This window comes from Pipra filicauda, unplaced genomic scaffold, assembly GCF_003945595.2.
Source record: "Pipra filicauda isolate LSUMZ 115617 unplaced genomic scaffold, ASM394559v2 scaffold121_size3267253_pilon, whole genome shotgun sequence".
Classification (NCBI taxonomy): domain Eukaryota; kingdom Metazoa; phylum Chordata; class Aves; order Passeriformes; family Pipridae; genus Pipra; species Pipra filicauda.
In genome coordinates, this window is record NW_024103674.1 from 1,260,328 (window position 1) to 1,287,618 (window position 27,291).

A 27,291-nucleotide genomic window follows, 5' to 3' on the forward strand; every position below is an offset into this window, starting at 1 on the left:
TTTCACACTGATCAGGGAAACTGTGCCCTCAAAGTGCTTCCACATATGCTACACTGAAAGGGAAGGGATGACACTACACTTTTTTCAGTTCACAAGAGACTAGAAAGCCCAAAGCATTAAGACTCACCATGGGGAGAGTAGACTCTGAGATTGATGGGCACAGGGGAAATCCCTTTGTTGGAGCCAGTAACTCGATCCGTTTCAGCCTCAATCTCCAAACGGACCTCCTCAAAATCAGTGAATTTCTTTCCTTTGCAGTGTAGGAACTCGCCATATTCTATTTGAAAACAAGCAGAGAGTCAAATCGTCACTGAAACGCTCAAAAGTGTAATGAAAGCATCACATCCCGAAGCAAAAGACAACAAAACACAGCTGAAGGGATGAAATCTGAGATAATTCATTTGAGCCCAACATCTTCACAATCCAGCTTCTGTTTCAGCAGAGGTGGTCTCCTCACTTGCTTTCACTGAAGTAATAATCCAGGACTTCCCCAAACTTCTCATGCCCCTGCCTGCAGCAGCCATGACTTCCCAGCTACACTGGGAGGTACCTTGGTACTCAGGAGAACTTGGACTAGCTCTGTGTTAAAGTGCTGGGGTGGTAAATAATAGTCTCACTATGTACTGAGAACAGACTCAAAAAGTCTTGAGAGAAAAAAAAAAGTCAGATCTTCTCTTGACATGATTTTGAATTGGCTTGTGGTTGGTTTTGTTGTGTCAGTCCTTGAACAGGTTAACCAAACCAAGAACCCTCTGTTCCAATTTAAAAGCCTCTTGAAAGTCAAATTGTCTCCTTGCTGTAGATAAGATTCTTGTCAGGTGAACTTGATCTAGCAAGGAGAAGATGAGTACCTTGAAACATTCACTTGCCATCTCCTGGATGAGATCTTACCATAACTTAAGGGGAATATTAAACTTCAGGGGGATATTAAAATATCCTGCAAGTAAGTAGCAAAACCAGTGAACCGCTCAAAAGATCAATCACAGAATTCTGTAGCCTTCTATGGATTCCAGAGTTCTCATAGTGGTTTTTCAGCACATTATCTCACCCCCTTATTGCAGTACACTATCAGAAGGGTCATCTGGCTCTTAGATCTTACCCTCTCACGAGTCACAGCTGCACAGGCAAAGGAAAATTGTGATACGTGTATGAATGGAGCCTTGACTAACAAATTAAAACAAAAAAAACCTACTAAGCATTTTGCTTGTGAACACTTAATGCATCATTAATGTTAAACAGGAAAAACAGCCGCAGGTCACTTTTACTGGGGAAAATTCTTATTTCTTTTCTCCACGCTGAGCAGTTTCAGTGATCAAATAAGACCTCTCCTAAGACAGTAATCCAGCTGGACACACAGGGAAGGGAGCTCACATACCTGTGCTGGCATTTACAAGCTGCAGGACCAGCGGGCGCCTGGTTACGATGCCAGATCCACGTGGCAGAAAGTCCCTGAAATGAAACAGGAAGTTTTGGATGAGTGAGTGATTGTTTCCTTCCCTTTTCACAGCTTTTCTGCTTCTATAAGCGTATGCAGATTCTAAGAGGGAGCCTCAGCCACAGGCACAAAAAAGTTTAAGGCACTAAACCCCAAGTTTGTTCTGAAGAACAGCACAGCCCCTCTAATCCTGTCTGTGACAGCACAGCTCCTCCAGCTGAAGTTCCAAGTTAACTATCAAGCCCATTTAATACAGATGTCTGTGCTTCGGAAAAAAAAATAATCTCTTTTATCAGAAAGCAAAGAGAAGCTGAAGCAGTGCCTAAAATCTAGCCTGCCTCCTTTTGACAAAAACCAGTTACCCAAACTACAACAAAAATTCCTCACACCCCGCACTTGGGGCTTGAGAAGACACCACATTGTCCCAGTGAGCAAACACCACGTGACACAACTGAGGAACAACCAGCAGCCAAGGCAATAGCAATAACCAAGGCAATAGGAATAACCAAATGCCAATAACCAAGGCAAAAGCATCAGTTTCCTTCTATATTCACAAGAATCCCAAAGTTCTGTGTACTTTAAATAATTTCAAAGGAAAGCAACCTTTCACTCTCCTTCTCCAAATGCTGACTTAGCAGCCACAGCCCACCAGTTCTCCTTTGCCTTTCCTTTTTCCCCAGTTGCTTCAAAACATGTTTCCTACAGCGTGAATATAGTTTTCTCTGTTCAAAGAAGCCCTGCCCACACTGCCGGGATCCTGGCACACGATCCTCCCTCCCTTCATAGCTGTGGCAAGGAATAATTTTGCTAATTCAGGAGTAACTATTGACTCTGCTGAATGAGAAATCCCGACCTCTCCAATTTGAGGTCTTCCTCTTAGTCCTGCATGAACTTAAAGTTAAGTTCATCATCCATGAAGATGAGAAATGAGTTATTGTTTTAACACATCAGCCAAGGACTTGAGCAGTTCTGCCTCAGCTCCTGGTTTGGCCACTGATTTCCTATGTGATCCTATGGAGAAGTAGAAGAACTTGCATATTTCCCTTTCCTCAGCTATAAACATAATTCTCCATCTGTGGGAATGTCAGAATAACTTGGTAATATTAAAAACTAGAGAGTAACTTCAAGTGAAGGGAGTGTAAGGAGGCACCCTACAACTTCTAACACCTCAAATAAAAACATCTATAAATTAGTGTAATGGAGTAATGGAATCTCTGGTACAACTCAGCCTGTAACCCACTCTCACTATTTTAGATTTTACAGAATTATAGAGCTAACTGGGGATTGTCTTTCATTTGTTTTTCAAATAATACAGCTCTAGTTTTTCCATTCCAGTGGGATTAACCCTGGAATCTCTGAGGCACTCTGTCATTCTAACAGTTTTCTGCTGTCTCAGCTCCATTCCTATAGATGTCCGTGGTCAATACGTGGAAATGTCCTATCCTGGCATCAGTTTTTAGCATAACAAATCTATCTGAGCTGCACTGACTTATTTTGAACTTGTACCTGAGGAAAAGGAACCCTATTATTACATCCCCTTTCCAGCACAGCGACAGCTCTCCAACTTGTAGTATCAAGTCTTGCTTTACTGTAGGAAAAGGACCACTTGCATTTACAAGCATGAGGTCACTAGGAAGCAGGATTCCATTCATGTTGTACTCCATGTTTTCCTGAGTCTTTCTGCTTCAGCCAAAGTCCCGATTTTTCCGCTCTCCTTCTCGTAGTTACTAAGGAAGAAAATCTCAGGACAAAGGTAGATGGGAAACCCATGTGACATCTGAGTTCCAGCATTATAAAAGAGATTCAATTTATTGTGTTAACTGAAGTAGCTCCCAGGCTATTCCAAGGAAAAAAAAAGTCCTCATATAAGACAAGACAAAGTCATAAGCCAAATTTAGGTTTATGTTGATTAAAATAAATCAACAATCTTAGTGCTCCTTTGGTTATGAGTGAAAATGTGCAATCTGACCTCTATCATCAGAAAATTAATGTGTTCTTACCCACAAACTACTGGGAGGTAGATGCAGTTCAACTTTCAGGCCTTCTCTACACTTGATTCCCATCAGCAGTTTCAGCCAAAAAGCTTTATTAAAAAAAACCCCTACAACTGATGCAGCATCACCCCATTGTATCCATGTCATTTCCTATTCTTCTTCACTTTCTTTTTCTTTAGTCTCTCAGGAAAACTCCTTCCTCCTTCTGCTTCCAGCTAAGCCTTTCAAATCATAGAAACCAAGAGCATGGATTAGTAAATTCCACGAGGAGCTGGCGGGGCGCCGAGGAGAAGGCAGAGTACAGAGTCCTGCCTGCCCTCCTGTAGGGGCCACAAACTGCTTCTGCAAATAAACTACAACCACAGAGCATGTGTGGCACAAACAACATGCCCAGTACAGCCTGAGTTCACTTCAGAGCCTGGGGGAAGATCTACACACATACAGAGATATTGCTCCAGAAAGAGCAGTCTGAAATGATGAGCTCGGGTCAGAACCAGGGGAACAACACACCAGATAAAACCCACCATGCACCAGGTGACTTGGGCAGGCAAGAGCAGGAGGGTTAAACTGGTTTATTCAATTCCAGCAAGGCAGACGTACAGTAGCAAGGCTGAAGGAGGAAAGAAGAAGATGGAATAAGTCTTCAGAGATAACATGTGCTGAGACAAGGCAGCCTCCAGCATGACATCAGAGCAGCCTCATTACATAACTTCACTCTACAGGGCTGTGCCTGAAATGTGTTACTCAGATTGAGGGCACCAACCCTCTGTTTTCCTCCTTCACTTTGTATCATAAGAATTGGAAATTCCTTTTTTTGTTGCTTTGTAACATGCAGAAGTGCATGACAGCATTTGATTTCCTATGCTTTTAAGCAGGAGTACCACACTGTGCCACTTCTTCTGGGTAGGCTTCAGCCAGAAAACACACAAAGAAGCAGCTAAAACAGACAGAGAAGCTGTACTCAGGGAATATAAATACTTAATTTGCTTCTATCTTCCTCAGCTATTGACTCAAAATTCCCTATCAAGATATTGATGTACTGGTTCTGGCAATGCAATTCCAAGAATTGTATAAGAGTTGGAAAACTAGGCTCAGATAAACTACATTTCCCAAAACACCAGTTATTGGAAGACTCATTTACATGTATTTCACACTCATCTTTTATTAATAACTGTCAGAGAGAGGCTATCAAGGTAGGCAAACTCTTGGCCTGATCAGTGATAGATGTCCTCTTCTAAACCAAGACAACAAAAAGAACCAAGCATGAGTCTCAGGCTGAAAGAGTTCAGGCAGGGAAGTGACCTGAATTTTGCATTGCTCACTTCTGAAGTGCTTACACGTGGTTCTTGACCAGCCACCCCAGGGCGAGCCCAAATCATATCATCCCTTCCAGTCTTATTTCTATTTTCATATGCAGAGCTGCATTAAAGGGCAGATTTGGGCTAAAAGCTGCATTAGTAACACAGTAATAAAAAGCACTGAAGGGGTGGGAAACAATCTAGCAGCCACTGTAGACTGAAACAAAATCCAAACACGCTGGAAACATATTAAGGCAATCTTGATGTCACGCAATAATACATTTATAAACAGAACACTAGGAATTGAGGTTTCCCTAATAGTTCTGTTGGTTTGGTAATTTGTTTTAATTAAAGCCAAACACTATATACAAAAAGCCTCCATGCATTGGGTAACTCATAATCCTACAGAACAACAAGGTGTTACTAGTGACAGAAAAAGCACATTTGCTCTGTAAAGGAGTTTCAGAGTTCATTTAATGACTTGCACAGTAGAAAGGATTAGAAGTTAAAGGTAACATCAACCAAAGGCACTTCTCCCAGACTATTCATAAAACAAAGTAGATTGACAAATTGCTTGTGGAAAGGGAATCAAAGATAGATGCAATCAAAAAAGTAGGACAGATACCCATAGGGAAAGTTTGGGATTACCCAAAGAGGCACACATTGAAACTTTCAGACATGTTTCTCATGTTTATTCTTTGTTACTACACTGAAGAAAATGTGACTGCCTCCTTTAAAAGAAGCTACTTAGATGAGCTGGTTTGCTGGAGCAGGGGCACATTTGGTGCCAAAGAACACACACACAATTTGCTGGACCAAAGAATACTTGTTTACTCCTTTGGTCAAACACCTGATCTGATGTTTGCTTGTTAAACAAGGAATACTGAGATGCCTGGAGGAAGAATGAGTCCTAAAGCATCTCACTGATCATTATGGGCATAATGTGCCCAGTCCACCAGCTTTGCTGGAATAAATGTTCTCAAACCCGATAAACACAAGAGCAGTGATTGCATGAGCCAGTCTGTCCCTTCATGCTTTGCCTGAAGTGTCAGCTCACTGCTTTAGCTTCGGGCTCCAAGGCTTAGAGATTCCTGCAACTGCTACAGTGGCATTTAATTCCAGCAATCTGGCATCTCTGTGATCCCCTAGCCACGATTCCAGTAGTGACAACCACGACTTCCTAACAGTGAAGGGCAGTATAACATAGTAATGGTATCCCTACACATCAGCTCAGACTGCAATTGCTTCTCCACAGATACTCTTGCACTGCAAATATCATCATGCATTCCCTCCTTCCACCAAATTCACATGGAAAGCACCTCTGCTGCCCATCTCCTTTGCATTGCACAGAGCCACTGTCTACTTTTTGGCAGCTCATCACTTTTATAAGAGGCCACCTGAGGTCTGTCAAAAGATCACTATGGAGCACTGGCCAAGAAATTTAATTTTGGCTATAAACACACCCATGAGAGGAGACTGCATTCATGCAGGTCTTCAGAGAGACCCAGAGGCACTTTCCTTTTGCTGTTATCTTCTAAAATGCTCAATATGGCCACACAAGAAGACTTACTGCAACCCGTTATGTGACACTACAAATGCAGTTTTACAAGCCCTTGTAAAAACCAGCTCTGAACCCAGCAAGAATTCAATTTTCCAACAAGGAAAAGATACACAGATGATACACATGCAAACCCAAGAACATGTGTCAGTGAACTATAAGTTTAATTTTGCCCCTGGTTTATTGAGCCCTGCAAACAAGCTACTCTTTGTACTATATAATTAAAACAGTTTCATACCTTCCTAGTACCTGGAACCTGTATTTCTGAAAGGACTTTGAGCTAAAGCTTTCTTCACACGTGATTTTAGTCTTCACTGAAGTTGCAACAGAACTCATCAGCAGTCAAAACCAGTCCATGGTACCATCTCTTGTTCTACATGGAAGACAGACCAAATGCTTCTACCTCCACTTACTTTCCCTGCCTCCAGAAAAGCTCTTTGGAAAGCTGTTTGTAGAGGGCTCTGAAATACAAATTTAGGCCTAATCTAGATATGCCAACACAGCATCCTTGCAGTCAATGGTTTGCCAGTCCTTTGAGATTCTTGAATTAGAAAGCACAAGAAAAGGTAAAGCCTCAATTAAAGAGCCAAAACAGCAGCTTATGAAGACATAAAAGTAGTTCCAAAGAACAGAAGTGAACACCACCATCTGATCATTTAATTTCAATTTGATTTCTTATTAAATGCCTATAGACAAATAGGGTATTAAGGGATGTGATTAATCCCCAGTTTGGATTATATTAGTTTCAGAAAATTAAAATTCAGACATCCTCCATAATTTCACATGGCTGTTTGTATTTTAATTCCAGTATTTGTAATTTCCTGTGTTCTGGTGGTGCCCAGGGACAGCAATTCAATCAGAATTGCACTGCACAAAGCACTGTGCCAATATACTGCAAGAAATACAATCCTGCCCCTATGGATTTTACTGTCTGGTTACACAGTTCAGACCTGCTCCTGCTTAAGCTTTGAACTATCTTTATCTGTCAAGTCTTGCAGTTGATCATTCATCACTCACACACATCCAGACCTAGAGTTCTTCATTAGCTCCTGACAACACTATGCATTACAAGAATCCCAAGCCCATCTCAGGGCATTGGTACTTTTGACAAACAATTCTTGCAATCATTGCACCAACTGATAAAATCCACATCTTCGTACAGGCTGTGAACAGCTTATACATTTCCCTGAGCAGCACTTCATCTCACAGCACACCACTTAACGTTTTCAAACATATTCTTACTCCAGCACATCAAACTGAATCCTTAGAGCACAGGCTGACACCTAAGTGACACATCAACCACACACTAAAAATGTTTACTATGAATCATGTTGGCTCCTAAATAAACACCTCAGAAACAGTAGTAGCTTTCCACTTCTTGGACACTAAACTCCTGGTGCTCCTTCATATCAGACATCATCTAGTTCCACCAGAAGGAAGAAGCCTGATGCAGGACCTGCCCTTGGAGCACCTTCCTGGTCCGATCCTTCAAGTGACGTGCAAGTGCATTTGTAAGCAATTCCATAACTCGGATGTGGGGCAAGAACAAGGACAAATTTGTTCTTTCCCCTGCCACCCAGTAGGTTAACAAGAGCACTGCATTGCAGATTCAGACTTTCCTGTTAACTTTGTGGCCTCTACGAGCTCTACTCTTCCCTAAGTGTTTCTCAACTAAAAAAAAGCCAGACAGGCCAAGAGGAACAGCAAACATTAAAAGCAGGTACATTATGAACAACACCCATTAAGCTGCTAATCAAAATGTTTTTCTCTGCCCTTTGCTTTCATATTTTTTCATGCTGCACCATGTGAACTTGGACATCAGTCATACAGACTCAATCACATGGTAAGTCTCATTTCTAGTTAAGCCATGGGGTTTTTTTTTGCTTTAAAGTTAGCACTCTTAGCTAAGTTTAAGCCAGGGGATGTGTGTTATTTATCTGCCTGTCTCCACAGCACAAGCATGCCTAGTCCTGACCCACAGTGAAAGAAAGCAATTCCATAAGCACTTGGTATAGCACTGCTTAGGGTGTAATTGGTACTGGCCAGACAATGGATACATATAGAAATAAAGATCTATTGTAAGCACACCATTTTCCAGTATACTGGTAATATTATTGTGCACAGTGATTCATTATTCAAGAAAACAATTGTGAAAAATAAAGACAGGCGATAGTTCATGAGTGTCATCATAATATACATGTTAGCAGAAACAAAAAAAATTAAAGAGAAGGCTTCCCACTGCCTTGTACCTTGAGATCCTATTTACAATAGGGCAGAGGGAGGTTAACACTATTGTGCTGGCTTGGAACACTTACAATTGCTTTGTTAAGTAGTTCTGGCCCTCAAACAGTCTCTCTAACACCTGGCCACTTTTCCCCCGAGCCAGTAACCAAAAGGGCCAAGCAGACAAGTGGGGGAGTTTGCTGCACATAAAAGTGAGTTGCCAAAAACCTACAGGTGCTGCCCAAGCAGGGAAAACACAACTGCTGGTATAAGATGGACCCATTTATAGCATCCTACTGGATAATTTGAAAACAAGAGTCAGAGAGGACAGAGAATGAACTAGAAAGTAACTTTTCAAGTTGGCACCTTCTCTCTGTCTGCCTTGAATTCTTCTGTGCCCCTGCACAGCCTTGCAGCTGATACCAGCACAGGCCCAGCAAGTGAGGGGTCTTCAAACATGGAAGGACAGCAACTGTGCTAATTCACTGAAACAAATGAGTGTAGAAATAGGTTGTATTACATGTATTATACACATCCTGCTCCAGAACTAACATTATGATTTTCAAGGGAAGAATCATCTTTGTTTTGTTTCCTGTGTCTTTTACCACTGAGCAGGATGTGTGGCCTGGAGCTCTCCTGAATATTTTTCCCATATTGTGCTCTCTCTTTATTCAAAGTAAGAAAAACGTAGTGTGTTCATAGAATTAACACATGACCTAAATAAAGCCACATCAGAAACCTACATTTATTGCAAAACACAACATTTCAAAAACCACGACCCCACACCAGAGGCTCTGCTGAAAAGACAAGAAACCTTTCAGGAGACTGCCCCCTCCAAGAGAACCCACCTCCATAGAAAGCTGCATGCCTGGCTGTTTGAAAGCCTACACAGTAAGTTTGGCCAGTCAAATCCAGCTCCTCGTGAACAGGCATAATGGTGAGGTTTGTTTCACTGACATTTGGGGCTAAATGATGTGCCATGGAGAGACAGCAGCTAAATGAGCTTCCACCTCAGCCATAGGGCTTGTCTTCTCATCCTGGGACACGGCACAGTTACTGGCCACTGATCCAGGTATACAGGTGACAGTCTCTAGTACTGTTGCCTTAGTAAGTTTTGGTAGAGCAGAGATCTTTCCTACAGAAGAGAACAAAGACTTGTTACTCAAAGGCACTGTCATATTCATGTGCTCTTGTGGGTCTCATGCCTTGAACATCCAAAGCGTTAATCAAAAATGTGTTTTCCCCACATTTGTTGAGCCAAGTGTGTGCTCAGGGGGCTCAGACAACTAGAGAGGGGGCACCCTGTGCAATTTTCTCTCACTTCAGCTGCAATGGTTGTGTCCAGACTTCAGCCTGCAGCACCTTCCCAGGCCCTGCAAAAGCCAAAAGGAAAGCACACAGCAATTTTTACAGGAACGCTTGCTTAGGAACAGTTCTCTCCCCCACCCCTCCCAGAGTACACTAAATCTCTTCCAGAGTGCACTAAATTCTGTGTTTCTGCCTTATCTCTGACTGCACAGACTGGTTCCCAGGAGCCATGGCATTCACTGCCTCTCTCATTCACTCCTTCCACATCTCCTTTCTCTGCATCCCAGCCCCTCTCCTGCACGTGCCTCTATGCAGGTCTCTGGAAGCAGTGGGACAAGATAAGAAGTTTTCTATTGTTTGTTTTGATTTGAATCCTTTGGGTTGTCTTTTCTCCTGTTTCACACTCCACTAGCTTCAGGGTCCATCAAAATCTGGAAGACAGCTGTGTGCATTGTGCCAAGTCATGGCTGCTCCCAGAGCCTCTGTGCACAACTTAATCAGATGCACAACTAAAGAGCTTCATGGCTGTGCTGCTTCCACAGAGTAAGAGACATCCAAGGAGGTCACAAGCATTCTTACACTTTTAGTCAAAGGCCTGAGGGCCTGCAGAGTGAACTGGCATAGCCAAGAGTTTGCCCCAGGCATTTCTGCTGCTGTATGTCTGCAGTAATTCCAAGGAAGCCAGCACACCCCAAGCTTTATGCTTGGTAGACCTTGCAGCAGGATCTGGCCTGACTTTCTAAGTCTACTATATATATATTTTTAGATGACCTGAAAGTAAGGCAGAGATATTGCTATATTCTTCTGATGCTCCCCTGCAAATCCATAACCAGGATTATCCCATCCAATCAACTCACTGGCTGCACTACAAAGCATAAAGCAAGAATTTCTGCTAGAGCTGCCCTCCATCCCTAACTCAGTTTACATAACACGTGTGGAAGTTCCTATATACAGACATTATACCCTTTTTGTCAGTTTTCTGCTTTCCTTCTATCTAGAAATGTAAGCTCTCCCTCTCAGTCATTGCTGGAGCCTGGATAGGCAAGTGCCTTTAGGACCTGGGAGCCTGAAATACAGAGGTGTTGGTCAGTCCCTTCTGAAAGACCAGCACTGGCATCTTGCACAAGGGCACTGGGCCCATTTTCACAAACTTGGTACTACAAACCACTAGGAATATATGGGGTTTAGTAAGTACTGTTCTTATTTGAACCTGTTCGAGATTTATATTCATGCTTTGATCCCTTCTCTGGTTTCACAAGGTTCATTTTCATTTTAGAAAAAAAGGCTTCAAAATCATCACCCTCAGTCACAGGACTTCAAGTGCTGGGACCTTCTGAAAGCAGTACACCAAACACGACATATTTGGTGTACAATAATTTCATAATTTCATCAGCAAGCAACACTTCAAGCCTGTCTGAAAGATCTCTGCTTTCTCCAGACCTTGCAGACATCACAAACAGTTCTCAGCTCTTGCCTAGAAGGTGTGTTGAGGCACAGACAGAGTTCATCCCCTCAGTCATCCCAACTGAGGAGTCTGGGCAGGACCCAGTCCCAGCTGCCTGCACTGTAATTCAGCCCCTCCTTTCTGCCTATGAGCAACCAAGGTTAAACTCTCTGGTTTTAAGTGCCATGGAGGGCTGTGACCCTGGAAATCCTGGCACATGATGACCATGTCCTGTGTCACCCCTGTGGAGGAAGCCTGCAATGGGGGCAGATTGGATCCACGTGCTCCTCTCCCTAATTGTGATCAGTGACTAGATAGATAATCCCTTCATGGGCTGCTGCTCTACAATTGCTGTGCAGCAGCCAATCCAATCTGAGCGCCAGAACCAGGCCCAGAGGGATAATTCCCCTCCTACTTCCCTAAAACATGGTGAAATCTACTGTTTCCATAGAAACAAATCAGTTTGATGCCCACACAGCTCCTGCATCCCTCACTGCTGGGCAGCAGCCCCAAGCTGCTGTGGCTGAGAGGTTTTAAGCAAGTGTCTACAGCTATAGGTCAAGAGTTTGCAGGAGGAACGAGAGGTACTCCCAGCACACAAACCCGACCATCTCATCCAAAATGTCATTCGCTTCAGTTCATCTCTGCTGGGAGAGAATTAATCAGGAATATTCCTTCCCCTCCTCCATTTTGACGGTTGACTTATCCGCCGGCTCCCTCCCTGCTATCTTCACGCAGATGGGTCGGCCCAGAGCGCGTGAGGACGTAGAACACCGATGGGAAATCAAAACAGGGCACTCCAGCACCTCACGTGCACTCCTGAGCCAATTGATTCTTTGTGGGTTTGCAAGTAATAAAAACTGTAAAGGGATTTTTTTTTTTTGTCTGGAGCTCTGCATTTTACCGTGGGGGGGTTATTTAGAGAGTGGTACAGCCGACAGTGCATTGCCTGATCTCAAAAAGTCACTGCCCGTTATAGCAAATGCCGCATTGACTCCAGGCTGCAGATCCGGGGAAGGAGAGTCTGGAGAGAGCAGAAAACTGCAGCACTGCTGCTGTGCAGCTTCCTCTGGGATCCTCTGAGTAATAGAAAATGAAGTCCTGGATCTCGCTTGCTGCCTTGGGATATTCGAGGTAAAGAATAACACAGGACTGATTCTGCATGACAATATCAGGAACTCAAGGGAATGAGCAGCCTGGTGTATCCTGAATGGATGTGGCAGTAAGGATTACACATTTGTGGAAAATGCAGTTTTGATTTCAAGAATTAAAATCCCAGGAGGAAGGAAACAAGGCTGGTTTCACTCATGTAAAAAAAATAACCATAACACTAGAAATATTGCACTGCATGATGTATTCTCCACCCCAGAAGCTGTAAACCAGACCTTTCTGCCTGCCTTGCTGAATTTTCACCATCACAACATGAGAGCAAGCTTTCCTCCAAATTATATACACCCTAGCAAAAAAAAAAAAAAAAAAGTAAATTTTATCTCCAGAATCTCCTGGCAATTTCCAGTCTCAAAGAAGACAATACCAGGCATCAGCAACACCCCAGAGCATCAAATTAGTCCAGTACTGATGGCAGAAGCACAGAAAGACAGGTTTCTTTAAGGCCATAAAGGTAAATCCATGACCAAGCATCTTTGCTTGTCTCCTTCTCAAGCTGCACTGATCTGTCATAACACTGCAGCAACACTGCTCTGCTTTGGCACAAACAAACCTACGGACAAACCCTGGCTTTGCCATAACAGCAGCGCTGCAGCCTTGAAAAACATGACCTGCTCAGCACCTGCAACTTGAGCTGGGAGAAAACAAAAGGACAAGCTGTACACTAAAACTCTGGGACAGGAATGGTTGATGGGAAAGCACAGCCACAGTAACGCCCCAGGATTAATGGACGCTAAGACCGATGAGCAGCAGGCTGACCTTGCTATTTCCCACCACCAGTGTCTTAATCTGCCCAAGCTCTCTGGAGCCAAGCTGCAGCTGAGTCCAGACTAAAGGCTGCCCAGCAGGAAAGGCTCCTCTGTTCAGGGACACCACTAGACTGTGCAGCAGTAACTAATATTCGTGCTGCTCATCGCGTGGAGACTCTGGATAAAAAGGGGTTTATCCCCCTTTTTGTCCTTCTCTCCTGCAGAGAAGGAAACCAGGTAAAATGGTAGACTCAAAGATACCAAATACTTGTGCTAAGTATCATCTTAGATTTCATTTCAGAACTCCACCACCTCTGGAGTCCTGGTATTTGCTGCAAGACCCAAGAGAAGAACAAATGTAGCTCAAGGCACATTTCATCACTGCAGGATGACACTTCCTCCACTCCCAGGCAGCACCGTGTGCTCAAAAAGGAGACAGTCTGCCCAGAGCCTGAAAGCTACCAAGGGTACAGACAGCTGAAAGAGTTCCTTGAAAAAGGCAAAGTCATTTTGATGAGCCCACAGACACAAACCCAAACGGAAGCTGCATGAGGAAGGAGGGTACCTCAAATCACGATGTGCTTATTAGTGGCTACACATGGGTGGTGGATTTATAAAGTTGAATGCATGGACCCTGATGGTTTATCTCGGGTAGTGGTAAGAGGCAGAGCGTGTTGTGGATGGGGAGGAAGGCTGCTTCCTTTCCAACAGGCCAGGCAGGAAGGACAGAATTCTGTGGGGCAACAGAGTTATGCCACACTTGGGCACCCTGACCAAACTGTCCACAGTGCACGGTTGTTGTCTTGCAGATGGAATTCAAGATGCCAATTTACACCTCTGCTCTGCCTGGAGAAATATGCAGGAACAGTGCCAGGCTCTTTGCTATGAACTGCACCTCTGCAGTTCCAGATATAATTAGGATCACCCTGGCTGGCAACGTGGTGCAGAGGCTCTGCCTCCTAAGCCCTTGAAGAAGATCCAGCAGACTGACTGCCAACACCTCTAGTGCAGAGCAAAGTCAGAGGCACTAAACTCTACTTCAAAAACCACGCAAGACACCTCTGTTTCAGGCTATACCAGAATGAAAGTTGGATCAATAGTCTCAGAAGAGATGAGCTTTTCACCTCCTGGCTGGTTCCAAAGTCCTTTTGAGCAACTGGTGAAATAGCACTTCTTATGTCCCAGGGAACATTTTTCTCTGTTCAAGTTTGGACAGTGACCATAGGAGGTGACAAAAAGGCTGAGCTTAAATAAAAAAAAAAACAAATAGGAAGGTCAAAACTGGTGTTGCCTTATCAATGGGCATTCTGAACCCCTAGCAAAGTTGTGGCATAGTCACCTGGACAAACAGACCACAGTCTTACAGTCTTCCATTCCTCTCCTTGTTTTCCAAAAGTAAAGGGTTTAACTAAATTCTTCCCCCTGGTATCTCCCTTCTGCTTGTTTAAACCAATACACTGATTTCTAAGATATTTGCTTTTGCCCATCCAGGTGTCCAGTGTGAGTTCAACTTAGTCCAAAAAGAAGATAGCAAAATATCAAGTGCCAATGCAATGCCTCACTTGTTCTTTTGCACTTAAGTATTCTTTTAATATCATTCTTTCAATGGTCTATACAAATTCATTCAGGAAATGGACCCTTTCTCTAAGATGAGTTTGGGATGCCTGGTAGTTTGCAGGCCCCAAATAACAAACACAACTTGTATGAAATGAACAAGCATAAATAATGTTTAAGAACAGGAACAAATCAAAGTAGCACAGCCCAGAGGGAAGAAGTAAATTGCTGGGATCTCTGCTGAGAGCTGCGTGATGTAGAGGAGGTGACCTGAGTTTCAGTGCTGGAGCTGCAGCATCAGCTCTGCAGTGACACATGTCATGCACCAATCCCTGAGGGTATATTCTGCATTTCGGGATGTACCAACCTCCTCCTCACCCCCAGCTATAACCCCACTGCGACACATCTCCTCTCAAGGCCACCACCGTGCTCAGGCAACTCTCAGCTATTCATAGAAGAGCTTCTATTAAAAGTAAAAGCACAATCAGCTTAAGAAATAGCCAGAGATTACACGAGAGATCACAGCAGCCAGAAAGAGAGAAAACCGACCATGTGCATTAGAATCAAGGGGTCCCATCCTGACCCAGAGCAGTGTAAGCTCAGAGTAGATCATAAACAAGTCAGTGAGGCTAAATATCACCATAAATCCTGTGAGGGTTAGAGCTTTGTTGTTTATTGGTTTAATTCTGAACTAACAGGTCATCAGGTATATTCCCCTGCTGGTAGAGAATTGTTCCTGTGCTGGAAGACAGGTGGCAAATGGACAGTTATTTTCATTATAAGCCTCTCTTTGTAGAAGTCTGTAAGTACTTGGATGAGGAAGAGCTCTCAGAGCTGAAACAGGCTGTTAATTTGTCAGAGCCCTGAGTCAGATCCTACGTAACTTACTCTGTCTTAACACATGCAAGAGTGGTAGGAAAGCAAAGAGGAGGAACTGAACAAAGACTTCAGATTTTTGCTTTTAGATACCTCTTTCCTTGTTTTAAGAAATTCAGCGTGGCCTCCCCCATCCCTGGATCTCCATTCTCAAGAAGAAGGAAAAAAAAAAAAGAGGCAAAAATAATAGTTTTTCCTAGTGCTCTCCAGGGTAAGTTAGCTCTGCTGTGAAAACATTTGCAGATGTCGAGAACCAACTGCTCAGCATCTCTGTAGACTTCTGCCTATTGATACTATGAGAAAGGGTCTAAATGCATCTGAAAAACTACTCTGAAGTACAGCTGCAGTTTATGCTCGGCTTTTATACAGCATTACAGCAACACTGCCTGGCTCTGCAGCCAAAATCCACAGCAGTATCAGTTTAATATTGGCTGTGTCCTCTCTCAGACATCCCATATACTACACTGGCCATTCTTGCAGGAGGAGTGTTTCCCAGCCACAAAATGACAGTCAGAGCCCAGCAGTTCCCATGTCTGTTGTGTTAACTCTTCACCCTTCCACACCACTGCAACAACACAACCTAAAGCCATAAGAAACAGGAAAGGGAGAGTTAAAGGGGACTGGTGAGGCAATACATTATTAAAATATTATTTTCAGCCCTAGAGACTCGAGTTCAATTCCCATTTCCGTCACAAGTGAGGCACTGGGTTTATTCCAAACCTCATTTTGTATAATTTATTGTTCATTGCGACTGCAACACAAGTATTTTAGCAGAGCTTATAGTTTTGGGACTAAGCCCTGATTTTCAGGAAGGGAAGAGATGACAATGCAGGTCTCAGAAGTTCTGGGATTCTTTATACTTGTCTCCAGGGGCACTTAGGGAAACAGCATCATTTAAAGAAAAAAAAAAAAGGGACCCTCAAACCACCATGCTAGAAATTGCTGTTTTCAATAAATAAGCTACACTGCTCTTCTGTTTGCTCAGTTGCTGTGGCCAGGGCTCTAAGAAAAGCCACACGAGTCACAAGACTTGCAGAAAAATGGCAGGAGCTGGCAAGTTTGCTCCCAGTCAGCGAGACACAGCTTGAGGAGCTTGCATAATGCCTGCTTCCAAGAAGCTCCCAAGAGCATGTTATGCTGCACTGCAAGAAGCTGCTAACCAGGGACCATCTCGCTTCCATTTGGTCATGGCTGGGTCTGCCAAAACTTGCCATGTCAGATGCTCTGGAGAAAAGAGAGACGCTGTTAGATTTCAGACTCAGGGCTCGTTCTTTCTGTACGGTGTCTTGAAGGAAAGAAAGGAGTTATCTACTGTAGTCAGCACCAGCCTCGGAGCTGTGATGAGCCTGAAGGTCATGAAGGAAGCAAACATCAGCAACTTAACTGTCCTGCCTGCCCATCTATATAAAATAGCTTTAGAAAACTATTGAGCTACTTTATATTCAACTGTTATTAAAATATTTACTAATAGGACTCTGAAAACAAAGCTGGACCTAAGGACAAAGTATCAGTGAGTCACCTGGAATAATTGTTTAAATATCTAATATTAAATTGTGCCCTCCTGTTGCAGTGTTTTGATGCAGTCTTGCCTGTTGCTCAGTGAACACTGAAATGTTCTCAGCCCTCTCTCTTCACAGCTACCCCAGTATTTATAGTAGATAGTCCTGAGCAAGACATCCAGTTCTTATGACTAAACTCCATCAAGTTATCCCAAAATAAGCATGATGTGTGCTTCAAAAGGATCACAGATAAATGTAAATAAAGAGAAATAGCTTTTTGGAGCTTTCAGAACCAGTCCTGCTTGCAGTCTGACCAGACCATCCAAGTGCTAAAAGTCAGTAGGGACAAAACCCTGAGCTCATTCCTCCTGTGCCACCCAACTCTGCTCTGAAAGACCATGCTCAAAAACTCAAGTGCAACCAGCTCATCTAGGGCAGCCTCTCATCTCCCAGTGCTTTCTAAGAATACCCTGACTCCTCAAATCCAGCAAAGTGGCTGCACCAGACCCAGCCTCTGCAGAGCAGACCTAAGTAACCAACAACACTGAACAAACCAACCTGCATGAGCGGCTAAAGCTCTTGGCACAACACTTCTGGAGAGAAGGCAGGTCTTTCCAAGGGCTCAGACAGAGGGAGTTTTCCATTATTTCTAAGAAAAACAGTTTAGTACTTTATGGTTAACTTTTTCTAGTCTTATTTCAAGTGTCCATTAATAACATACACCTACACGACATACATGATAGACACCAACAGCCTCTCCTTTAAGGAAGGAGAAAAAGGTATAAGAATTAGTCACTAAGAATTTAACTTCACTCAAGGCTGAACACGTCCATCTGCCTGTAATTACAGACAATATTCTCTTACCTTGAGCTTCTACTCTCTATTAGGATGTGCAAAACCAGGTCTGAGACCAGCAAAAGAAAATTTCATGTGGAATGAGGAACTGTCCCACTAGTGAGCTATTTTCCCACCATGCATGACTAGATTTCTCTTTTTTTTTTTCCTTTGGACCAGATTTAGTTTTAGCCCTCCTCCCAACCAGCAGTACTCTGACTCATATGGTTACAGATCTGTGAGTCCAAGAAAGAAAAAGTATTACACCCAAAGCTTTTTGGGTGGTTTTTTTTCAGTGGCTATTAAAGAAGTAGGTTTACCCTGCATATTTATCAGTAAATTTCCTTTCACAGACGCCACCTCAAAACCAATTTTACACTGGGCACATAGGCTGAGTACCATATGCTTCTAAATGACTGCCTGCCACCCCTTCAGTAAATCTTCTGGTTTTGCCACTCAAATGTACTGCCTGAAACAAAAATCTGAGTGCTGGCTCACATGGGTGGAGCACACATGGGTTTGTTCTTGTCTAATAAATTCGCTGCTCAAGGCATCATAATAAGTTTCACCCCAATAGCTGGAACACAGCAAGAACTGTTTTCTTGCTTAACTTAGGCTAAGTTGTCAACTTCTTCCATTTCTCCTCAAAAAGGTCCATCTTAAAGATGCCAAGAAATCCTTACTCAGGAGGACTTTTACTCACACTTGTACAGACTCAAACCTGAAGTACAGAGCTGGGACATTCAGGAATTCACCAGAGCAGGAAGGGGATCAGCTTCCTGCCTTAGAACAACATTTTCAGAAGCTGCCTCAGACAGGAGGAGTCTCAGACAGACTCCCACTTCTATTTAAGTCTAGCTGGGTTCTACCTGCTGGGAGCATCTGGAGAAATCAGGTTCAAGGACTTGGCTTGGCAATCCCACTCAGACACTGAATGGCTTCTGAAAACAATCTGTACCCTTTAAAAACAGAAGCTCAACTCTGCTTTGCCTGGGTTTATTTAGGGTTTTTTGACTGTGTGATAAGCATGTCAAGTTTTGAAAAGCAGTAACAGCTGACAGTTCAGCACAGAGGAATGCTTGTAGGAACTTCTGATTTCTCTCCCCACTGGTTCTGTACACGCTTTACAGCCCAGCATCACAGCACACCGTTTACTGAGCAAACACACAACAAATTCCACAACACTTACTTTATCTCAATGTACAGCAAGGACTAATCAGAACTCCGGATGCTCTAAGACTCTCAACTTGAGGATTATCAGGGTAACCAGGAAGAGTTTACACAAGCAGAGGCGGCATCCCTGATCTGTCAGCTCTCAGGTGACAAATTCCAGCACTGACAAGGCCACCTGTCATCTTCACACTCCAGTAGGTTCAGGCAAACACCAACTTGCACAGCACTGAGCATCAGCTTCCCAACTGGAGATACAGCTGGTTTCCTTTCCCTGGGTAAATTCTGATATGATCTGAGACATGCCATAAGGATCTCTTTTCCTAGAGAATACAAGGCTGGTGGGCAGTTACCAGAAGCATGAGATCATCACTAAAGAGTTAAGCTGAAGAATACAGACAGCAAGATCTGCAGAGAACCTGTAACTGCTGCAGGAAGTAGAAAAAAATATTAGACTTGCATTTATCTGAGCCAACCCCTATAGCATTAAAGCAAGTCAACAAACACAGGCAGACACTGATGCTAATCTGCAAACACTGAGATTCATGGGTTTTTCCCTTACAGCCATCCATGTTATGTTATAATTTAACTTAATTATGTATCTCCTTCTAGCATTCCTCCTCCCACAAGTGTTTGCACAGAGCTGTACAGATTTCTCTTAAGTGAAATTATTTTATCTTGGGGTCTGCTATAACACATTACCCATTTCCCCCCAGTGCTGCACATTTTCTTCCTTCCCCATTTAATCTAAGATGAAAATAGGTATTTCCTTCACTGGAGACCAAAGGCTTGCTGCCATGTGAAGGACTTATTTCTCTATACAGCAGAATCCTACTTCTGGCTCTTGCACCATCCACTGCAATCCTAAATAAGTCAGTTCCCAAGCAGTGCCTATGCCTTTAACCTGCTAATACATCACAGAATTTGGTTGGCTCACAGATGTATTTATCATACAACAATTAAGGGTCCGTGACTTGCAATTAATCTCTCTGCCAGCACCCTGGGCATGTAAACACATCTCAAAGCAGAGCACAAAAAAAATTAGAAGAATCATATTTAAGAACTCCTTTCATGTCCAGAGCAGAGCAACATAGTGAGTGTACCTTTGTGTTTAAATTTAAATCTGCTGCTGAAGTAGTGCAATGATGCTCAGCATTACCCAGCACAGACATCCACACTCTATACATAACACAGCTACGATTTTTACAAGTTTTAAACACTCAGTTCTCAGCATTCAAGTTCACAAACCACATACTGCAGAAGCAGCATGAGCAACCTAAAAGCACAAAGATCATTGACAAAACAGTTTTCCTGCAGGAACACGCCAAGTATCTGCATCTCTCTATGCATCCCTTCAGGATCTTTCACTTCTAGGTAGCTGCTAAATGCTGCTGTTGGCCTCTGGAAGTTTTTTGCTGGATAAGCCTCCCATAACAAAGCAAAGTATGTGTTATCAAAGGAAGGCATTCTCTCATCATATCTTGGGGCTGTAAGTATCTCTAAATGGCTGGGGAAGGTTGAGATATGAACAGATTAAGTTGCTCCTCAAAGTTGCACCTGAAGCCAAACTAAATCCCGTGGCCTCAGGATCTAGCTTTGCATCCTCAGTATGGGACATCACTGCTGGCCCGTGCCTGATTTTGTCAAGGCAATTACTGCAGCACAAGTGCTGTGCTTAACTGGCATTTAGCCTTTCCACTGCCACAGGTGTTGCAATGCTGCATATTCCCTGCTCTTTTATCCACGTGGAAATTTCAGTGTTCTACAAAAGGCAAGGTTAGCTCAACACAGTTGAGTTTAGGTCCACGCCTGCCTCCAGTTCCTTTCAGACAACATACAAACATCAGCTAATTCAGCACAGACCATCTGAGCCTGGTGGCAGGCTGCTAAGTGTCCCTATCTGGGGTGTAAAAGCTCCCAGGACAGGATGCTTTCAGGGTACCAGCCACCAGCTCAGGTCTGGGATCAAGTAAACACCGATTCACTTCCCACAACTTTTTGATTGGGTTCCTTGATCATAAACAAGATGGTTTCATCTCCACTCAAGTCCTTCCACCTACTGTTCCCAGCCCTTAGTCACTGCCTCCTCAGCAGCCCCCTTAAACCATCTGTTCTAGAGAAGTCAGAGGTGCCTCGTTTTCTCCACAAAGAGCCAGGCAGCTGTCCCAGCACCCTGCCTTGGATCAGACACCACCACCACAGGGCACAGACATACAGGGAACCATCTGAACACAGCCCAGTGCTTTCAGTTTTCCTGTTTGTAAAGCACAGATAACAGTAATACTCCCACAAATTCAAAGATTTGTGTAACAGCGCTCTGAGATCACAGGATTTAAAGAAAACATTTGTTATTTTCACATGGCAAAATAAGAGTGGCATGAACATGGATGATTATACAAACAGCCTCGTGGGCTGTCTTGTACATCCCCCTTATTGGTCCTTCGGGCTCTCAAGTCAAATTAGCACATACCACATGCTTTGTTCTTTTCATCAGACCAATTTTGCTGGTATTGGTGCCTGCTCCAAGACCTTCTTATTTAAAAAAGGTGGCAGCAGAGAAGTAACAACACCTTAACAACAGACTAAATGATCCCTGAGGTCCCTTCCAACCTGAGTTATCCTACAAGCCTATAACCACACCAACAGGAAATGCCTGGAGCTGACCTGATTAACCTTCCTTTCAGTTCTGGGGCCCAGGATAAACCAGTCTACGAAGAGATGTGTCACCTGTCTGGCTTCTACGTGGCTTCTCTCGTCTCTTCAATGATTTTAACACCATCATCCTGTATCCTAGTCACCATGCTGAGTCTCCAGCAGCAAGAGCACACATAGCAGCCACACTGACATCTGGTATTATAAATACAAGCTCTGCACTGTTGGATAATCTGTTAACAGCAGAGTAAAGTGTCACTGAAAGAGCAATTAGCAGCAGCTAGTAAGCCATTGCATTCAGGAGGAAAAAAAATATGTTTGGTAAGATGTGCAACTAAATATTGACGGCAGTCAGTATCGCTCCTCTCTGCTTTGAGGTTTCCAGCAAGTGTGGAACTCAGTGCTACTGCAAGGTGCCCACAGCAGCCCTAGACTGAAGCTCTGCACTGCCACAGCACGGCTCTGGCAGGGGGCAAGTGTCCCCTGTTAGGGGAACATGGCTTGATGACAATTTGAAAGGAGTCCCACAAGTCAAGAGCAGGGAAACCAGCCCTGGCACGGCCTCCAGCCCCTCTGCTGAAGTGTCCACATCAGCCAGCACCAACCACATCAGCATTTGTTCTTGCAGAGATTTCCATCCACTCAGGGAGAAACTCATCAGCACTCACATTCACTGTGCAGCAGCAGCTGCTGAGCAATAGCTGCACCACCATCCTGGTATCAAGCTGGAGCAGTGACATATGTCATGTCCACACTACAGCAATGATTGTATTTGTACACAGTAGGTCTACACACAATTTCTTCTTATGCCAATTCAGACAAAAGACAGCCCCTATCACAATTACACTGAAGAGCCATGCTTACTCTGGGTACTATTTCCATAGCTTCTTATCATGGTTTCCAATACCCACACAAAAAGAAAAGACTCCACATTACGGCAGGGCCCCAACACTGTTTTAACAGGACTGGGGTTTGCAGCATATACACATACATTCTGTGGTAAGAGGTCTCAAGTTACCAGTCTCTAAACTAGCCAGCACTCAAGGGTATCAAATGGAGAAAGACCTCTTCACTCTGACATATTTTCCATTTCCCCTCCAATTATTTCCTCTAAATGCTTTTCTGCAGACAGGTCTCAGCTTCTGCTCAGGGGACCTTTCATTATTTCATTTTCTAAAAGCCACAGCACTATAACTTGCTGCTAGAGAGACAGCTGATGGGACACAGTGAGGTCACAAGTTCTCCAGGGACAGGAGTCATCAGAACGAGACAGAAAACACTTTGATTCGTTTATTTTCCACCAAGCAGATAAAATCCCCAGTTCTAAATTGGTGCCAGTAGAGACACACCAAGGACTAATATACCCCCTTGTGTGCTCAGTCTAAAGGAGAGGGGCAGAGTACCCCAAAAACACCGACTGTCCTTCGACAAACCCTCCTCTGACCCTACAGCCACACGTTATCTATGACACCACTGCAGCACTGCCTGCACAGATCCTCTAAAAAGATTTACTGTGTTAGGCTGCCAGTACTTAGAAAGCATGAAAACAGCAGAGCCAACAGGTGAACCCGTTCTGCTCACAGATTTCAGGAGATCCATTTTCCCCTTCTTCTTAGAAAGCTACAGCCCAGCAAGTTTTTCATTTGGGTGACAGGAATTGTTATTTTCTTCCTGTGTCTATGGACAAACAAGTGGATCCTGGACTATGACCTGAGGCTCAGCAAAATGTGTTTCTGCCATGTCCTTCCCTTGGCATGATCCCAGCATCCCTGGGGTATACATTGCATGGACTCTTGAAAGTTACCTAGAAAGGATCCCAAACTCTTTGAATTTTACAAAAAAACTCCTTTAGTCTATAGCTAAGAAAAAAAAACCTCTTGTTTTGACTATGCTTTCATTGTACCAGATACAATCCCTGTGCCTTCTTCCCAGTACGGACAGCACACCCTGCTCAAGGATACCCTTGCACAGATCCAGAATTTGGGGCTACTTGCAGCTAAACAAGCAATTAACCCATATCACAAACCCTTCTGACAGTCAAAAAGCTTTATAAGCCATCCAGCAGCAAACAGCTTAAAAGAAAAAGTGGGGGTGGGGGAAGGAGATCCAATAGATGTTGTCACAAATGCAGTTTGCTGAAAGAGAAAAACCCACACAAGCATCTGACCAGGTACCACAGCAGTCGCTGCTTTTAAGGCAAGTCACCAGCAACCTGCATGCTCCTCATAGCACAAAATAAACGACCTTGATAACTAAAACCTGTGTATCACTTAATACAATTAATTACCAAGCCAGGAACAGGCTGAGGAACCCCCTCCCTCCCCAGGTGTTGTGTGTCTGCGCTGGAGCAGATAACCAGCCGGCCCGGTCTGCAATTTACTCAAGTTGCAGATGATGAATGCGAAGGTCACATGAAGGGAAAGCATCAGTATATTGCCTGTCACAAAATGGTAGCACCCGGGGATTTGAGCATACAGGAGAGCTCTAACCCCGTCCTTCCTATAGCCTCCCCGCAGCTCCTGACATGGCATCCGCTATGGAGGACAGCGAGCCTGGGCTGGGGGAGGGGGACGGAGCAGATTAAACTTAAACACCCTCCGCATCACACTCCCCCCACAGCAGCGACAACATCCATCCCTGAGCCCCGCAGCCCCGCACGGAGCAGGGGGTGGATGCGGCTGGTCCCCCACGGGCGCTTCGGCCCCTCCGTTATGTAACAGCCGGGGGCACGGGGGGGCCCGCACCGGCCGCCAAGGTGCGGCAGAGGCGGGGACCCCGCTGCGGAATCCCCCGGGCGGGGAGCCCTCCCTCCCTCCCTTCCCTGCCTCTGCGAGCCCCTGCACCGCAGCGCCCGGGCATCCTGCAGCGCTGCCCGCGCATCGCACACGCACCGGCCGGGCAGCTCCGAGCGCAGGGAGCGCTGTCCCCGCACCGCGCTCGGAGCCGCCGAGCCGTGCTGTGCCCGCACCGCGCCGTGCCCACATCGCGCCGTGCCCGCGGACCTCGCGCTGTCCCCGCGGCGGCTCTGCCCGCGGACCCCGCACCGCGCAGCGCCCGCGGACCCCGCGGCGCTGCCCCCGCACCGCGCTCGGAGCCGCCGAGCCCGCACCGCGCTGTCCATGCGGCAGCTCTGCCCGCGCCCTCCCGGGGGACCACCACCACCACCCCCCCATCCCCGCACTCACCTCCCGACGAAATTCTCCAGCACGGAGCTCTTGCCCGCGCTCTGCCCCCCCACCACGGCGATCTGCGGCAGGTCGAGGTTGGCGTTCTGCCCGATGGCGGCGAACGCGTCCTGCAGCCGGTTGACCAGCGGGATGAGATCCTCCATCCCGCGGTTCCCCATGGCTGCGGCGCTGCTCCTCGCTCGGGGCGAGCTCGAGCTACCCCTTCCCGCGGCGCTCCCCGGCTGTGGGGCGGGCGGGCAGCGGCTCCAGCCCGCGCCCCTCGCCCCGCTCGACGCCGCCCGGGCTCCGCTCGCCTCAGCCCGCCCGCCGCGCCTGCAGAGCGCCCCGCGCCGCCGCCAGGGGGCGTTAAAGGCGCCGGCGCCGCGGTGCACCACGGGAGTTGTAGTCCGGCGGCTGAGGGGGCTGAGGGGGCCCGGGCCGGGATGGCGCCGGGGGTTGCGCCCGCAGACACGGAGCTCGCTGCCCAGAAGCAGAACAACCCAGGCTGCCCCCGGGGCTGTTTCTGTGTGCGGCAGGTTGACACGCCTGTATGGCCCAGCCGGTGTGGGTGTGAGTCCCCATCAGCCTGCTCCACAGTCAGTCATAGTGCACCTGTCCATAAGCCCGCACGGCCCTGTGGAATTCAGTCACTATATCTATATTATCTGTTATCTACTATACTTATATGATCTGTGCAACGCAGCCAGTGAAGATGTACGATTTGGTTGATGTACCCACACGGTTTGGTTACTAAACCTGCACAGTTCGGTCTTTACAGCCACGCTGGTGAGTCAATACACCTGCACAGTTCGGTCACAGTAACTGAGAATTCGGCTGATGCACCTGCGTGGGAGGGCTTTGTGTGAGAATAGCACTTATAAATTACCAGAATACAAGAAATTACTGATATGATTAAACTGGATGTTTGCAAAAACGCTGTCACACTCCAAGCAACCTGGTCCAGTGGAAGGTCCATGGCAGGGGGGTGGAACGAGATGGTATTTAAGGTTCCTTCCAACCCAAACCATATCGTGATTCTGCTGCTTCATCTTCATTCAAACACAGATGAAATATGCATCAATTTCTCTTTAAAGCTGCCAAACAGTAGATTGTTGTTGCTAGGTTTGTTTTACAGAAACACAAACAGGTGCTTCATGTTATGTACCCAGATTTTGGGGTTTTTTTAATCACTTGCCTAGAATAAAGAGGCAACAGCTTGCTTTGGGTTTTTTTAAAAGGGATTGGTTTTTAATAAGAATATAATGCGAGGCCATATTTGATTTGAAAGTATAGCAGTGAAAACAAGTGCTCAGAAAAGCAGCCGATGGCTAAGGGTGAGTCAGGAGGATGGAGAGTGCTGCATTTCAAACACCTCTCAGTTCGTGCTACCCAGTACTCCTGTTCACAGCTCAGAGCGAGCTGGGGGTGGTGGGGGAAAGGAATAAAAAAAACCTGCAACAGATTTTGAGCTGTCTGTTTTGCTTCAAACAGCAACGTTTTAGTTATAATAAGGAATATTTACAGGTGTCCATCAAATGGAATCCATGCAAAAATACCTACCTGGACATACACAGAAACTGGAACAACCATGTTGAAGGGTTGCCTCACTGTGTCAGTGAAGATGCCCAAGGAAATGCTCTGAACACATCACAAACGTGCAGGTAAGAACACTGAAGGAAGGGAAATAAACTGCTCCATCTGTATGGGTAACACCACTGCAGGGCACACGTGGGCTCTTTTGGGGGCTGTCAATGCTATTTTTTTCCTCTCAGCAAATTTCTCAGTAAATCTTGAAAAACAAGCTTAAGAAACTCAGTGTAGACTGTGGACAAAAGTCTTTGAGCATCTGTGCAGCCATTCTGATAATTTATGTTGAAGAAATCTGGAGAAAAAACACTGTAGCTAGCTGCTCCTTGTTAGAGGTCACCACAAAAAGAAAAGTGAACAGTATCAAAGGCTCAGATAATGATGTCACCTTCCTTCCTGGATCAGAGCTGATGCTCAGGGAACTTCAGACCATGAGCATCTTTGTAACATTATTTGAGGAACCATAAGAAGAAAATTATCCTTTTCCCGGAGACTGCTGTAACCCGAAGTTCACCAACTGCAATACAGAGAAAGATTGCCCAGTCCCATCACTGCAGTCACCTCACACAATTTACCAGCTGTACTAATAACCCTCAGTGGCCATGACCAGCCTCACCTGGGGCTTCTGCCCACATCTGTGGGCCCAGGAGCTCTATTTAAACTCAGCCCAGGACTATCATTCCTTGCTGAATGATGGAGAAGTGCTTGTCTCTAAGGTGCTTGCAGCCCTTCATGCCTAGGGAGTCTTTGGGTCTGACCTTCACTCAAAGGTTGGT

The 27,291-nt window shown here is 45.1% G+C and overlaps 1 protein-coding gene across 22 annotated transcripts in view; it reads right to left on the reverse strand.

Moving 5' to 3' along the window:
* Positions 1-25,250, reverse strand: part of DNM1 (dynamin 1) — a 66,716-nt gene extending 41,466 nt beyond the window's left edge. For 14 of the 22 annotated variants that reach the window (XR_005565937.1, XR_005565936.1, XR_003542281.2 and 11 more), the window contains exons 1-3: positions 24,947-25,249; positions 1,376-1,449; positions 128-277 (exon numbers count right to left, since the gene is read on the reverse strand). Coding sequence is in view for 13 of the 22 variants with exons in the window: in XM_027729958.2 (XP_027585759.1) it covers positions 128-277; positions 1,376-1,449; positions 24,947-25,107 (385 nt within the window). In the remaining 9 variants the exon portion in view is untranslated. Of the gene's footprint in view, positions 1-127; positions 278-1,375; positions 1,450-24,946 lie in introns of all 22 variants that reach the window. The other 8 variants (XR_005565935.1, XR_005565941.1, XM_027729959.2 and 5 more) reach the window with 1 other exon arrangement.
* Between the last annotated feature and the right edge of the window lie 2,041 nt (positions 25,251-27,291).